General features: G+C 37.6%; 1 protein-coding gene across 1 annotated transcript; it reads left to right on the forward strand.

The window, feature by feature from the left end:
* The first annotated feature begins 6,548 nt into the window (after positions 1 to 6,548).
* Positions 6,549 to 15,021, forward strand: LOC124868625 (homeobox protein OTX1 B-like). Its single transcript, XM_047366073.1, has 4 exons — positions 6,549 to 6,799; positions 9,584 to 9,761; positions 12,199 to 12,350; positions 13,579 to 15,021. The coding sequence occupies exons 1-4, from the start codon at positions 6,719 to 6,721 to the stop codon at positions 14,362 to 14,364; spliced, it is 1,197 nt and encodes a 398-aa protein (XP_047222029.1). The 5' UTR covers positions 6,549 to 6,718; the 3' UTR covers positions 14,365 to 15,021.
* Positions 15,022 to 15,225: the final 204 nt, after the last annotated feature.

The following is a 15,225-nucleotide window of genomic DNA, read 5'->3' on the forward strand; positions in this document are numbered from 1 at the left end:
GACAAGACAGGGATTTTACTGCACATGGCAGAACCAGGACCAAAATTATAAAAATATTAAGGACCACAATGACCAAGAGCGGGTGAAACCTAAAGCCGTGTTAATGGTCTGAAATCACCGTTGAGGACATATTGTGCGACAGTGAGTGTTTATTTTACTTTGCATGTTTTTACTTGAAACTTATCTCATGTTTGGTAGACTCACACTGAACCATAAGACAGTAAGGGTTAATATCCTAAAGAAGGACCAGAAGGGTAACCGAAATGCTAAATGAAGAGGGTAAAGTAAAAGGAAAATGCAATTGCAAAAAGGATTTGAAAATGCAAGGTGAAAAAGAAAACAGAAATGGAAAAAGGAATTACCTTTTTAAATGTTTAATAAGGAAAGGTATTTATAATCAGATTTTTGAATTGTGTTTTTTAAATCTTCGTTTAGAAATAGGATTTAAAAATACATTTTCAAATTGCAGTATTTAGTGATGGATTAATAAATACAATTTATAATTCCTCTTCAGTAATTTAATTTAAAATGTGCAATTACAAAACTCTTTTCAAATTGGATTTCTAATTGTATCATTTAAATGTTAAACTTGAATGGTTGTATTTCTTTTTCAGTGACTCTCCTGGTCCTCCATACTAGAAAATGAAGGCACTGTAAAGAGTAAGAAAGTAACTTTCACTTAAAATATAAGGCTTGAATTTTAGTACTTGTGTAACCAATTGTTGGTCAGACCTCCCTTTTTCCTATTTGCCAACTCTGTCAACACAGCAGGGCAGTGACTACTTCCTATTATGCTTCAAAATAAGAGTCTCATGCTTAAAGAGCTCACCTTCAAATCCAGAGTTCATAATATTGGCTTAAACTTTTTCACCAAATGAAGTCACATGTTGACAGCAACTGCATTATGATAATGTGACCGACGTTGCTTTGATGAAAAATATAGTGGTGTTTTAATATTGTGACGTCTTGTGTTGTGATAGTTAGGATTAATTGGACTGTATGTACCTCACTTGAAATCTGTATGATTCAACTGAATTGACTTTGTGAAGTGCCTTGAGATGACATGTGTTGTAAATTGGCGCTATATAAATAAAACTGAATTAAACTGAATTGAATTGAATTGTGTCACAATACGCTGTAACACCTGTAGTCTTCTGTGACATTACCATCATTTTTAGGATCTGGGCACATATTTAAACTTTCTTATGGCCAGCCAAAAAAACATTGTGGAAACTACCTGAAAAGCACCAGTATTGAGAAAGTTTATGTTTAACTAACAGGATATCTGTTGGGAGCTCAAACAGAACCATAAACTATTTAGTAAATCACATAGCAACAAAATAACTGACACAGCTGGCATTGGCCCTAGCGCTCTACACTCCCTAAAGGGTTTGCTTTCCAGTGCTGCTATCAGCTCCTTAAAGGTAAACTATCTGATGAATGTGACGTTTTAAATAAATCCAAAATAACAGCTTGTGTTTATGAGGGTGTTATTAACGCTCATGTGCAGAAGCCTCCACAGGCAAATTTACAACTTATATAAAGTATATAAAAATACAATGGATTTTCCTGTTAAATCCCAGAAATACAGTGCCTTGCGAAAGTACATCGACCCCCTTGAACTGGTCAACCTTTTGCCACATTTCAGGCTTCAAACATAAAGATATAAAATTCTAATTTTTTGTGAAGAATCAACAACAAGTGGGACACAATCGTGAAGTGGAATGAAATTTATTGGATGTGTCAAACTTCTTTAACAAATAAAAAACTGAAAAGTGGGGCGTGCAATATTATTCGGTCCTCTTGCGTTAATACTTTCTAGCGCCACCCTTTGCTGCAGTTACAGTTGCAAGTCACTTGGGGTATGTCTCTATCAGTTTTCACATTGAGAGACTGAAATTCTTGCCCATTCTTCCTTGCAAAACAGCTGGAGCTCATTGAGGTTGGATGGAGAGCGTTCGTGAACAGCAGTCTTCAGCTCTTTCCACAGATTCTCGATTGGATTCAGGTCTGGACTTTGACTAGGCCATTCCAACACCTGGATACGTTTATTTGTGAACCATTCCATTGTAGATTTGGCTTTATGTTTTGGATCATTGTCTTGTTGGAAGATAAATCTCCGTCCCAGTCTCAGGTCTCTTGCAGACTCCAACAGGTTTTCTTCCAGAATGGTCCTGTATTTGGCCCCATCCATCTTCCCATCAATTTTGACCATCTTCCCTGTCCCTGCTGACGAAAAGCAGGCCCAAACCATGATGCTGCCACCACCATGTTTGACAGTGGGGATGGTGTGTTCAGGGTGATAAGCTGTGTTGTTTTTACGCCAAACATATCATTTTACATTGTGGCCAAACTGTTTGATTTTGGTTTCATCTGACCAGAGCACCTTCTTCCACATGTTTGGTGTGTCTCCCAGGTGGCATGTGGCAAACTTTAAACGAGACTTTTTATGGATATCTTTGAGAAATGGCTATCTTCTTGCCACTCTTCCATAAAGGCCAGATTTGTGCAGTGTACGACTGATTGTTGTCCTATGGACAGACTCTCCCACCTCAGCTGTAGATCTCTGCAGTTCATCCAGAGTGATCATGGGCCTCTTGGCTGCATCTCTGATCAGTCTTCTCCTTGTTCGAGATGAAAGTTTAGAGGGACGGCCGGGTCTTGGTAGATTTGCAGTGGTCTGATACTCCTTCCATTTCAATATGATTGCTTGCACAGTGCTCCTTGGGATGTTTAAAGCTTGGGAAATCTTTTTGTATCCAAATTCGGCTTTAAACTTCTCCACAACAGTATATCGGACCTGCCTGGTGTGTTCCTTGGTCTTCATGATGCTCTCTGCGCTTTGAACAGAACCCTGAGACTATCACAGAGCAGGTGCATTTATATGGAGACTTGATTACACACAGGTGGATTCTATTTATCATCATCAGTCATTTGGGACAACATTGGATCATTCAGAGATCCTCACTGAACTTCTGGAGTGAGTTTGCTGCACTGAAAGTAAAGGGGCCGAATAATATTGCACGCCCCACTTTCAGTTTTTTATTTGTTAAAAACGTTTGACACATCCAATAAATTTTATCCCACTTCACGATTGTGTCCCACTTGTTGTTGATTCTTCACAAAAAATTTGAATTTTATATCTTTATGTTTGAAGCCTGAAATGTGGCAAAAGGTTGAACAGTTCAAGGGGGCGAGTACTTTCGCAAGGCACTGTACATGTTGAAGTGTAGACAAAATATAATCTCATGATCAAATCTACAGTGTTTTCTTACAAAAAGTACTAAACATTATCTGCAGTGGTAGTCACAGGACAGGGGATATAATGTACTCACCATAAAAGCTTATAGTGTCATTCACCACAGGGAATTCTCTTCGATGACACACTGAGTAAAGAGGTTTTCGAGCCAGGACATTAATCTCAGCAGAAAGAGAAGACACATTGGGACCTGGGTTTTGTTTTCTTTCCTTTTTTGTTTAAATGTTAAAGAAACTGTTTCTTCTTGCAAAATGTCTCTTTTTTCAACATATAAGTTAAAACATTTTAAGTGATACATGTACTGTATATTTTAAATGGAGCAAATATTTTCATTAAAATTTCTATAACTGGGACATACTTTTCAAGAATGTTCTCAAAAATGTGTCAAAAATCCAACTGAAAAGCTTAAAACCTAAACACATTTAATTCAGCTTCCACTCTTATGAAAGTACATTGAAATGTTTATTGTATTTTATGGTTGACAAATGATTAGTATGATTAGAAATGATTTGAATTCCTACAATTCCTGGTTTAATCGACCTATAACATAATTCCTTTTCTAAAAGGCTCATCTCTATAGCGTCAACCCCAGTTCTATATTTAAGTTCTCTCAATTGTCTTGTCTCTATCTACAGTGAACAAAAGGACAATATCTGACATCAGCCAAACGGTATATTTTCTTTAAGCCTCTTTAACAATACAACTACCTAAGACTCAGGAAATAGTATTCTAAACTCACAAATGTCAAAAATATTATCTTACATTTACAGAATGCTAGAGAAGAAATAGTGACAGTCTTTCTATGAACTTAAACAACTCAAAGTAAAAAAATTTCACCTAACAGACTGACAGAAAAATCAAGTGTGCTCTTACCTGTGAGACCCAGTGGAAAAAAAGCATTCCCTAATGGATCCATGTCAGAGTAGCAGATGGCAGCAGTGTATGTTCCCAGTACCAGCCAACATGGGTTCTCTCAGGCTTTGTTTTCACCAGCTTCCTGAGAATGCAGATGGACTCACTCTGGACGCAGCTGGTTTTGGAGGTTTCTCTGCATCTCAGGTTCTGTGTGCTTCCTTAGAAAGTGGGCAGTGTGCAGCCGCAGCCTGCAGGAGTCTATACCGCATGTATGCTTTCTGACAACCTGAGATTTTATGCATCATGCTTTTAATAACCACCAACAACACGGACACAAAACCTCTCCAGGCTTCATTCCCACCGTCTTCAACACACACACACCCACCCACACACACACCTTGTTAGACTGCCTGATCCCTGGATTTTACAGACTTAGTATTAAGAAAATACTCCCGCAATTTAGGATTAAATCCCCCCGAACCCCTTCCAACAACAATGACTCTGTCCATTTGATATCTTGATACTTGTCATCAGTTGCTGGTTTCATTGCTGCCAGGCACAACTAAGACAGCTAAACTTCTAATCTGTTCATTTAAGTATCTCTGAAAAATGTTTTTTTTTTAATTATGTATTTTAATTTCATGATACTTTTAGAGGCAACAATTGTCAAAGCCAAATATGTATCTGTTTTCTGATTATTGTTAACAGTTGAACTGCCACATTTGTTTCTCTGCCCAGTAATGAAGGTACTTTATAAGGGTTTGTTTTAAACATGCACACATTTACCTGTAAATAAAAGTCTCTCCCGTTATTAGGCTGATACTTTCTATAAGTAGGCCTCTTCAGGGGGCTTATAACTCCCATGAGTTACGTGCTAAATTAAACTAAGACGCATTTTAGTTTGGTCATTTAAGAGAGAAGCATTCAGATAGTGAAGTGCACCTAAATCTAGTTAAATTGGCAAATTTTGTCTTTCAATTTCAGCTTTTCTGTCCTTAACCAGCTGTTTGATGGTCTCTCCAAAACGAATGGAAAGACTGTGAGTTTAACTGACTTTAGAGACTGCACAGTTATATTGAGAAGAAAAGTACAAATAATTAGCAGGCTTTACTTTTTGAGGAGCTGTTTGTCAATTTAATTAGATTCTTACAGTTTGGCTATATTTAGTAAGTGTTGCACCGTTTGACTATATTTATGAAGGAATTTGAAAAAAATCATAACATGATTTTTTTTTAGCTTTTGTTCAAAACCGAAAAGCAGCAATATTCTTGTTGCTAGGAAAATATGTTATTGGTTGTTACAGTTATATTAATGTTATCTGCGACCCTTATGTTGTCAAACGGTTGAATTAGTCATTCTTGAAAAAGAAAGGAAAAACACAGAGTAAATCTCTTTCAGCCAGCTGACTGGCAATCAGTGATCATATTCTACTCAGAGTCTAAAGTAGGAAATGTGACTCCAGGAAGTATTATTTATCAGAAAATTCATTTATTTTAGTTTGATAAGGGGTCATGTTCTGTCTTCTATTTACACAGTCAACTGAATAAATGGAAACAGGATATTTGGAATAGTTTTTATAATGAAATATGCAATTAATTAAATTACAGGTGAAAGTTTAGAATTTAAATGATTATTTATGTATATGGTTGATGAAAACACTTAACTGCAAAGAAAAACAAACCTAATACAAAATAAACTGTTTAAGCACATGGCTATTAAATGGCAGGAGGGTAAAGACAGTGGTATTGGACCTTAGGGGAATTGGACCTTAAGCCATAAGTGGAATGTTAGTCAACCTGTCAGCCTCCAGACTCTGGTCCTTTGGAGTTAAACTTGAAGGGCTATTGTTTTTCTTCCTAGTCAGATAAAACATTCTTTTTAAATTTGATTTTCTTTAACTTTTTGTTTTTTTATTGTATTGTTGGCTCTTGAATTGTTGGATAGGTTTATTGTGAAACAGGCTGGTGTTTTTACATCTTAAAAGATGCTATATTAATACTTATTTACTAAATAGCTGCAGCATGTGCTTTTGCCTAAGGCTGGGCCTGCATATATGATTTGTTTGCCATGCAGGAAAAAATACATTTATCACTTACTGTCTTCCTTCATACTTTGTATTAAAGCAATAAATGTCTCAGTTAAATATTGACACTGTTTTAGTCTCAGTAGTAATCCACCCATATTACAAGTTTTTCCTTGTTGTGGCACCAGAATTATTCTGTCCTCTGCTGCGGCCCACTGCAGGCCGAAAGGCTTCGCATTCCAACTTTCAGACCTAAACTTTCTACTTTCAATGTCACGTGTTTTGCGTTACATACTTCTAACTCTGATTGGTCGGCTTTGCCACTTCCAGACTGCTGAGCGCTGTGATTGGTCGAGAGCACTTGAAGGAGCCCTATGGTTGCTTGACTCACAGAGCAGCTGGCCTCAGAGACCTTCATCAATCTCCGTCCGTCAGCAGCAGGAGAGACAACAGCCGCGGATCACTCAAACAGCTCATCATTATTAGGCGTTCATTTTGATCATTTTTTATGTCTTGACCTGAAGGCAGGTGTGAAGTACAAGCGGAACTAATGTGCAAAATAACTGAATAAATCTCCCTTGATGTGGATTTATCTTCTAAATATCTGGATAAATATTACTGGTTTAATAATTAACGGGAATTTACAGAGGAGATCAAGCAAGGTGAGACATGGCAATTCACATTTTTCTTTTTCTTTCTTTCTTTCCTATCAGATCTAACCAATTGTGTTTTAATTAGCGTATTAAACATGGCACGCCTCTGCAAAGGTTAAATACAAAATAATATAAATAATGTAAAAACTGCAGGTCATGCGGCTGGAATTGCTCGAACATTTTTTTTTCTGTAATTTTTTCTGCTAACATTGAAACAACCCTAAAATCCCGCAGGTAAATGCAACGAGTTGTGGAAAACGTGGGAACTAAACGCACTGAAATGATAAAACTGCAGAACTTTTCTGAAAGAATTGGCTTATACAAATATTAAGTGACATTTATTGTTGTTTAAAAAATATTACTATTTAAGTTGTTTAAATGTGTTTTTTATTTGTATTATTTTATTATTTATTTTTTTATTTATGAAAACGTACTTTCAGTTAAATGTATCCTCATTTCGGATGAAATTGATGCAAATTTACTCGGGCCAGGATCAACTTTTCATAGTTCATTTTACGCAGCTTACTGTAAAAATTGACAAAGAAATGTGTAAATCAACACGCTACGGAGTTGAGAATTGCTTTGGATGCCTGCGGACTTTCAGCTTCCCTGTCAGAGCAGTTTATTCCCCATATAGATGTAAATGTGCCCAGGTTAAAACAGGCTCATTCTTGATGAAACTTTGACACTCTATTTTCTCTCTGTGTATAGGTGTATTTCCTCCCGGGTGATTCACCCCAGCTCCACTCTGCTGATAAGAGCTCTCTGCTAATTGCCGCCTGTAGATCTAATCTGAATTGTAATGGAGTTCATTTGCACACAGTTTTCGCAGCATTTACATTGCGCAATTCGGCTGCTTCCTGCGGTTATGGAAACAAGCAGCGCTTTATTCGGGAGCGTTAATGCCTGTTCAGCTCCAGCTGAAGGCCAGGCGTCCTTTCAGAAGGAAACAAGCTTCTGCTGGAGCTCAATTTGTCTGCTAAACGGAGCCCAGTGGATTAGGGCAATCCTATCTAAATTTACAGTGATTTCACCCAAACTATTAACAATTACTGCGGCTCGTTTTAAAGCTTCAAGTTCTGTACAACTCTAAAAAATTATTTATTCATAAATAAACATTTTTGAGAAATAGCAAACTGTTTTCCCCAAATAATCTGTATCCATAATTATGCTTGTTTTCCCAAGATAGGCCTACAAATAATTTAATAGCGAATTATTCTCTTAATTTTCTGTTGAGCCAGCCAAGGTATGCTGAACTTCTGATATTTTAGGGGATGAAACAGACGCAAAACGAAATAAAGGATTCCAAAGACTGTTTCCGTTTTAATTAAAGTAATATTAAGCAATAATAACACGTTTAAAACGGCAGCATTTATTCATAACGGAACGAGCTGCGTCTCGGGATGAGTGGATCAAAGCCGAGTGGCACTTCAGGAGCGCATTTCCACAGAGGTCGGAGGAAATCCTCAAGCGGCCTGGAAATTTAAACGCGAGTCTCCGCAGATCCATCTAATTGTGAGCTGTTGAATTAATGAAAGCATCATGGAGATGAGAGCGATAATATAGAGCTGATAGGAGCAGGAAACGTGGTCTTGATGGAAAAGTTGGAGGGAAGAGACACTTTTAGGGAATAACAGAAATGAATAATAATTGAATAACAACAATTATTCATTTACAAGACAAACAAAACTGTCAATAAATTTCCCATATCATAAAATTGATCAAGACGTTAGGGCATAAAAAACTAAATTAAATTAAAAAAAAAACACACAATTATAGCTAAACAGTCCCTCTTCCAGTTTGGAGATTTCCGAGCTCAGTTCCGTTCTAAATCATTAATGAGGAGTTTAAACAGTTTATCCCCAAGCCAAGAGACATTAGTTTTAAACAGCTTACACTGACAAAACAATCTGACCAAAATCTTTCCTGGACAGTCTGTGATCAATATGTCTGGGTAGAAGTGTTTTAGGTTTAACAGGTTAAAGACACTTAAAAATGCTGATTTACTTTATTAATCCTTTAAATCTAAATACTCATCTGAATTAGCATAGTTAAATTTTTACAAGAACATTTTCGTTCCTCTGTTTCGTCCTTCCCTGTTAAAAAGCAACAAAAAAATAAGAAATGGGTCGTGATGAAGGCATAAAGCGTTACTGAAGAGGTAACACACAAAAAAATTGAATAAAACAAGGAGGCAACAATTTTGATGACAGCCACAGCTAAGATGTGTCGTTCATTGGCAACAATGGTTTCTGGGTTCAGAAATTCAGCTTAGCAAGTTCGTCTTCAGCATTAGGACTGGTTTTAAGAAGTTAGATCTGGAGACAAACTTCAGTTCTTGGTCCAAAACAGAAAGTGTCTCAACCACAAGTCTTATAGTTTTCAAACTTTTTTTCCTGGCTTGATGTACTCATTCATAGTCCAATCCACATAAACATGTCAGCCTTACTGCTCACCACAATATGCAACAAGGATAATAACTGACTGAACCAGATCAGAATGTTTAGGATTGGCGACAAAAATAAATGAGCTAATTTCGCTAGAATTTCATTGATTAAAAGGTAAATAATTGTTTAAGGCTAACATTTTAATCTCTTTTAAAGTGCAATAAAGACGAGTTCTGTTCTGAGGCGCCATTTGAACACAGCGCAGTTCAGTTCAAATAAATTAAATGGGAATAAATTTAAGGGAATAAAGAGATAAAATGAGCCTGTACCTTTTAGACTGGTTTATTCGCTTTCAAATGACCTACATCCGATGGAGTGTTTGACTTTGCGCATGTGTGTTTTGCAGGAGCCGACGGCCCCAGTCGAACACCGGGGACCTGCACCTGTCCAATCCGCCCAGACTCCGGTCTCCCTGGCTGCTTCTAGCATGATGTCTTACCTCAAACAGGCCCCGTACGGCATGAACGGACTGGGCCTGAGCGGAGCCGCCATGGACCTGCTGCACCCGTCCGTGGGATACCCCGGTACGGGCCGCACATGCAGGAAAACAGAAAATATAATGCCTGAACAAAAACGTCCAACAATTCAATCATTTAATTGTGCTTATTTTAAAAATATCACTGTTTTAGGGAACAGAAACCAATAAGCTATTGGTGTGTTTTTATGTTTTACTGGTTTTGGTTGATCCTGCATGTTTTGTTTTAATATGCTTCAAAACGCCGCCATGGTCTGAACCCCTCTACCTAAAAAAATCTTCATATCCGTAAAGTGCGCAATTTGCACCGCAAACAGTTTTCCACTAAACTATAACAATGACCTTTTAAAAGCTATTACGCATTTAAATTATTCCAATTCTAATGAAGCAAATTTGTTTGTAAAGAAAATCTAAAAGCAAATAAATCATAGTAATATCTACTTCAGTTTGGTAACTAATACTACGTAAACATGAAGAGAATTTAGGTGGAAAGTTTTAGCTCCTTTAGCCACAGCGCTAATGCTAAAGTTAAACCTGCTAGCAAGTTGAACTTGTTACAGAGGCAGTTGTTGCCAATGAGTGACACATCTTAGCTGTGGTCGTTAGGGTAAAAGGTTCACATGCCACCTTGTTACAAAGGATGTTAAAGGGTTTATTAAAGTTATATGCCTTTTTCAGATTCTCTATAACATGGTAGGTCAAATCAGTTGAGCAAAATAATTTTAATAATTAGAATTTAACTAATTTAGTTAACTCAAAATATAAAAAAGGCATTTCAGAATTTAACTTATTTCAATTTAAGCTGTCATAGTTTTCTAATTTATTCCCAGAAATATAGATTAAATTCCATACAAAATGTTTGGACATTGACCGGTTTTGTAATCAGTTCACTTAGTTTAAACGAAACTTATCTGCATTAATATTACACAACAGTAATTTACAGGCTTACTGTTAATTTAAACTGTATCATTACTGTGATTCACGTTACAGTTTTATTGTACCACCTAGAGTTTTTATGACAGACTTGCTCTTTTTAGCTTTTATACAAATGTAAAGAACAAGAATTGAGAAATTAGTTTCAAAGCAAAACATCTCCTCTGCATTTTGAACAACAATTGACTGTTAAAAGAGGTAAATTAAAAAGCTTATGTGAAAATGTGTTATGCATTATGACTGGCTACATAAGAAAATAATAGGACTCAAGGATCATTAAATCATTCTAAAAACCATTTTTATAGTTAAATAGTATTTCACTGTTCCCTTTTATAAATGTATGTTGCAGTTACATATTTAAAAATGCCAAAATAAAATAGAGTACACCAAAATATAGTGACAGCATGGAAAAAATAAAGTTTAGCCCCAAATGGTTCATAATCTTCTAATCTGTAGTTTAAATTACAGTACGTTAGAATTCCCCCAGAACTAATCTGTAGTAGCATGATGTAAACGGATTATAGGCTACAGTGCTTAAAACAGGCTATGTGACTCACTGCCCAGGACTGCAGTCCATCAGGGGCCGGCACAAACACTCAGAAAAGAAAAAAATGTAATTTGCCCTTGAAATGAGTTTTCTGTTGCCTGCATATGTAGTCAGTGCATAGTGGGTGCACCCCCGTGTTGAGCACAGTGTAAGCACTGTAAGAAAATATAGCTGTGCATAGCAGGGGGCTGATTATTCTGAAGTCGGTATCTGATTTGAAAATTCCTATTTGCCCCAATATTTTGGGCTACTTCGAAGGTTTGTAAGGAGTTTGGAATGACTACCCATCTCAATCAAATCCGAAGCAGATTGTTCTACACTGAGGAGCGGGTCTTTAAAACTCAGTTCGAGATTTATGTAAACTTTATTGTCTTGTGAAAACACAGAAAAGAGTAAAAGTGTTCAATGCTTTACAAATATAGGACTATGTTAGAATAAGGCAAGAATGTAAACCCCAATATACAGTATAAACAGGTCATGGACTCAGTGGATTCATTACATATTCTATAAAACAGCAGTTTTAATTTGCTAAATCTTTCATCTATTTGTGAAAATAGAAAATTGAGGTATTAGTCATCAGCCACAGAAGAAGAGATTCGTCCATTTATAAAAGAAGTGCCGCTAATCTAAGGACCAAAACAAAAAAGTCCCAATTCAGGCATCTGTCACAGAGGCTTTGAGTGAACTGGACTTGTGCAATTTGTGTTCTGATGTTAGTTGTTGGTGAATTTTGCAGTATCATAATTTGAAGTTTGCTTGTTTTTTTAGTTTTGTTCTTGAAGATTTGCTCTTATATTGCAAGCCGATATTTTATCTAGTTCTATTACTAGAGGGCAAAAATCATAAACATCAAATCTTAACACATCTAGTTTAGAACTAAATTATCAAGTCATGCACAATAGCACATTTAACTTTAGGGTCTTATAAGGATATTTAAAGTTTGCCGATGGTCTTAGGTCAACTTGCTGACATTAAGACTATTTTTGGTAATTTTTCTTTCCACCAGCTAACCCCCGGAAGCAGCGTCGGGAACGCACCACCTTCACCCGGACACAGCTGGACATCCTGGAGTCTTTGTTTGCCAAAACACGCTACCCAGACATCTTCATGAGAGAGGAGGTGGCACTGAAGATCAACCTGCCTGAGTCCAGAGTGCAGGTCAGCAAGTGACAAAGTTAACTGAGAATAAATGCAATAATTATAAAAAAAATACTTATTGTCATTAGGAAAAAAAAGTTCTTCTTTGGGTTTTTTGGAGTTACATTTAAACTTAAATGTATCCCTCAAAGCTTCTAACTTCCGAAGATCCAGAAATGTAGTTTGGAGGATTTAATAGGATTCGGTGTCACATCCTGTAAGACTTATCTGTGTTTCGCCTCAAGCTCGATTAACTTTACTGTGAGCAAAAATGTTCAGCCATTATCACACGAGTTTAGACAAGTCTTTAATGGAAGGAGAGAATTTGGTAGCACAGATCCAGCTTTTGATACGATGAGTTTTCTTTCAAAAAAACTTCTCAGAGGTTTTCCTTGGCCAGCTTTAGAAGTCCTCAACTGGGCTTAAAGCTGCACTACTGGCAGCTGGCTGTTCGCTTTCTGCAGGCAGTTTTTTATTTTTTTTATCTGAAACACGTCCAGGTATTAACATTACTATTATCATTATAACAGCAAAGGATGTTGTTACTTTTATAGGAGCATTTCATTTAAATAACCCATAGGTTATTTTAACAAAGTTGTTTTAACAAGGTGAGACCAATAAATATTGTTTTATAACTTCATAATTAGTATATGACAGTATGCTACAAACTAAGAAGTTACTGACAATAACATTTGTCCTTGATGTTTTTTTGTTTTTTTTTGTACTTAATTATTTTTGGAAAATGGCGGAAACAAAACTGTATAAATGGTTTGTTTTTTTTCTTTGTCTTAGGGGTTCCAAAATCTCAAAATCAATGTGAAGTGTGATTAGTTGGCCCCAAAGGCTGAAGTTAACAGCTAGTCTGACAGGGACCAAGAACAAAGAGAACCTTTACCACCCTAAAACATATCTCAAAAACGTCCTAGTGGTTTAAATGAATGATATTTTATTAAAATGTAAGCCGTCACCATCCTTACTTTGGGTGGTTATTTACAGAGAATCTGATTATAATTTTTCACAAGAAATGGAGGTAAGAGGCAGTGATCCACAAATGATCTTCCAATGGGAAAATTACAGTGAGTGGACCATGTACAATCAAAGCTGTGTAAAAATTAGACTTTACTTAAAACGCTACAGTATTTTTATGTAGTGGTTTGTGGTTCAATGTGAGAAAAGTTTAATTAAAAATAAAATGTTTGGACATCTGGCTGATGTATCATCATGATCTTTTTACTTCTTTGTTTCTCAGGTGTGGTTCAAAAACAGGAGAGCCAAGTGTCGGCAGCAGCAGCAGAGCAACAACAGCGCCAAGGTAAAACCAGTGAAGAAAAAGTCATCTCCAACCAGAGAGAGCACCAGCTCAGAGAGCAGCGGCCAGTTCACTCCACCAGCTGTGTCCAGCTCCTCCTCTTCCACTTCTTCCTCCTCTTCCTCCTCCTCTGTTTCCTCTGGTCTCAGTGGGCCTGCTTTGATCAGCACTTCTACCACCGTTACTGCACCAGTGTCGTCCATCTGGAGTCCGGCCCCTATCTCCCCGGCCCCAGCGCCGGCCAATGTGCCCGACCCGGTTGCTCCTACCAGCGCATCCTGTATGCAGCGATCTGCCACTTCTTCTGCCAATGCAGGAGCACCTTCATATCCAGTGTCCTACAGCCAAACGGCAGCGGCGTATAGCCAGGGTTACCCTGCCTCAGCATCGGGCTCCTACTTCAGTGGTGTGGAGTGTGGCTCCTACCTGGCACCCATGCACTCCCACCACCACCCACACCACCCGCACCAGCTCAGCCCCATGACAGGCTCCTCTATGTCAGGACACCCACACCACCACATTGCCCAAACTACAGGCCACCACCACCATCACCACCACCCACCACATCATCACCAGGCATACAGCACGCCTGGCTTGGCCTTTAACTCCACAGACTGTCTGGATTACAAGGAGCAGACTGCAGCTTCGGCCTGGAAGCTCAACTTCAATACCACCGACTGTTTGGACTACAAAGACCAGGCCTCATGGCGCTTCCAGGTTCTGTGACTTCCCTCGGTTCTTGCTCTGTGTGTTTAAAGACATTTTCTTTTGTAAATTGTGGTTTATTTTGAAAATCCTTCAATCTAATAGTAGAGACACTTCTAAAATCTTATTTGTGAATGAACTGAAACTGTGCACTGAGCAGCAGGAGCTTGAGTTCAACACTGCTGTTATTGGTGGAGCTGTGCTCCCAGGTTATTTTTCTACTCCAGAATCAAGAAAAATAACTAATTTCTAACTGAAGGCATTTAACAGGAAAACCCGTCTGGAGGTACGTGCATTCTGGGATCACCTCAGTGATTGTTCCCTGAAAGAAAAAAAAAACAACCCTGCAACTATAAAAAAAAAATACAAGATAAGGGGAAACAAAATCGCACATTAGACATTACAACAGGCTAAGACTTTATTTTTAACAACAAGATGCTGCTAGGATTTTCAGGTTGTTGATCCACTGAATCTTACTCAGAAACTCCATCTTGCAGCCCGTCAGGGAGTGTTGGAGACTGATTTGCAGCACTTGTTTGGGATTGTCACACTTTCCTGGTTTCTCATTGCAGGGGAAAGGAAAGAAAAATGTGAATTTTTATCACAATGTCAGTATGCTGTAGAAATTCTAAAAATGTACAAATGTATCTTTATAATAAAGTCTTGTTTAAACCATGACCGGTTCAAAAAACATTTGTCATTTCTAAAGACACAATCAAGTGTTGGCAAGTCAACAGAGCAGGCGCCACCATAGGTAAGTCACTGTGGTTTAAAACACAATGTACTGAACTAGTTTTACTGGTTTCACTTCCATAATAACAATCTGAAGACTACCGAATAGTGGTGTGAGAAGATCACATGACACAAGATCTTGAGATATTA

The sequence above is a fragment of the Girardinichthys multiradiatus genome, chromosome 5 (genome assembly GCF_021462225.1).
Source record: "Girardinichthys multiradiatus isolate DD_20200921_A chromosome 5, DD_fGirMul_XY1, whole genome shotgun sequence".
NCBI classification, from domain to species: domain Eukaryota; kingdom Metazoa; phylum Chordata; class Actinopteri; order Cyprinodontiformes; family Goodeidae; genus Girardinichthys; species Girardinichthys multiradiatus.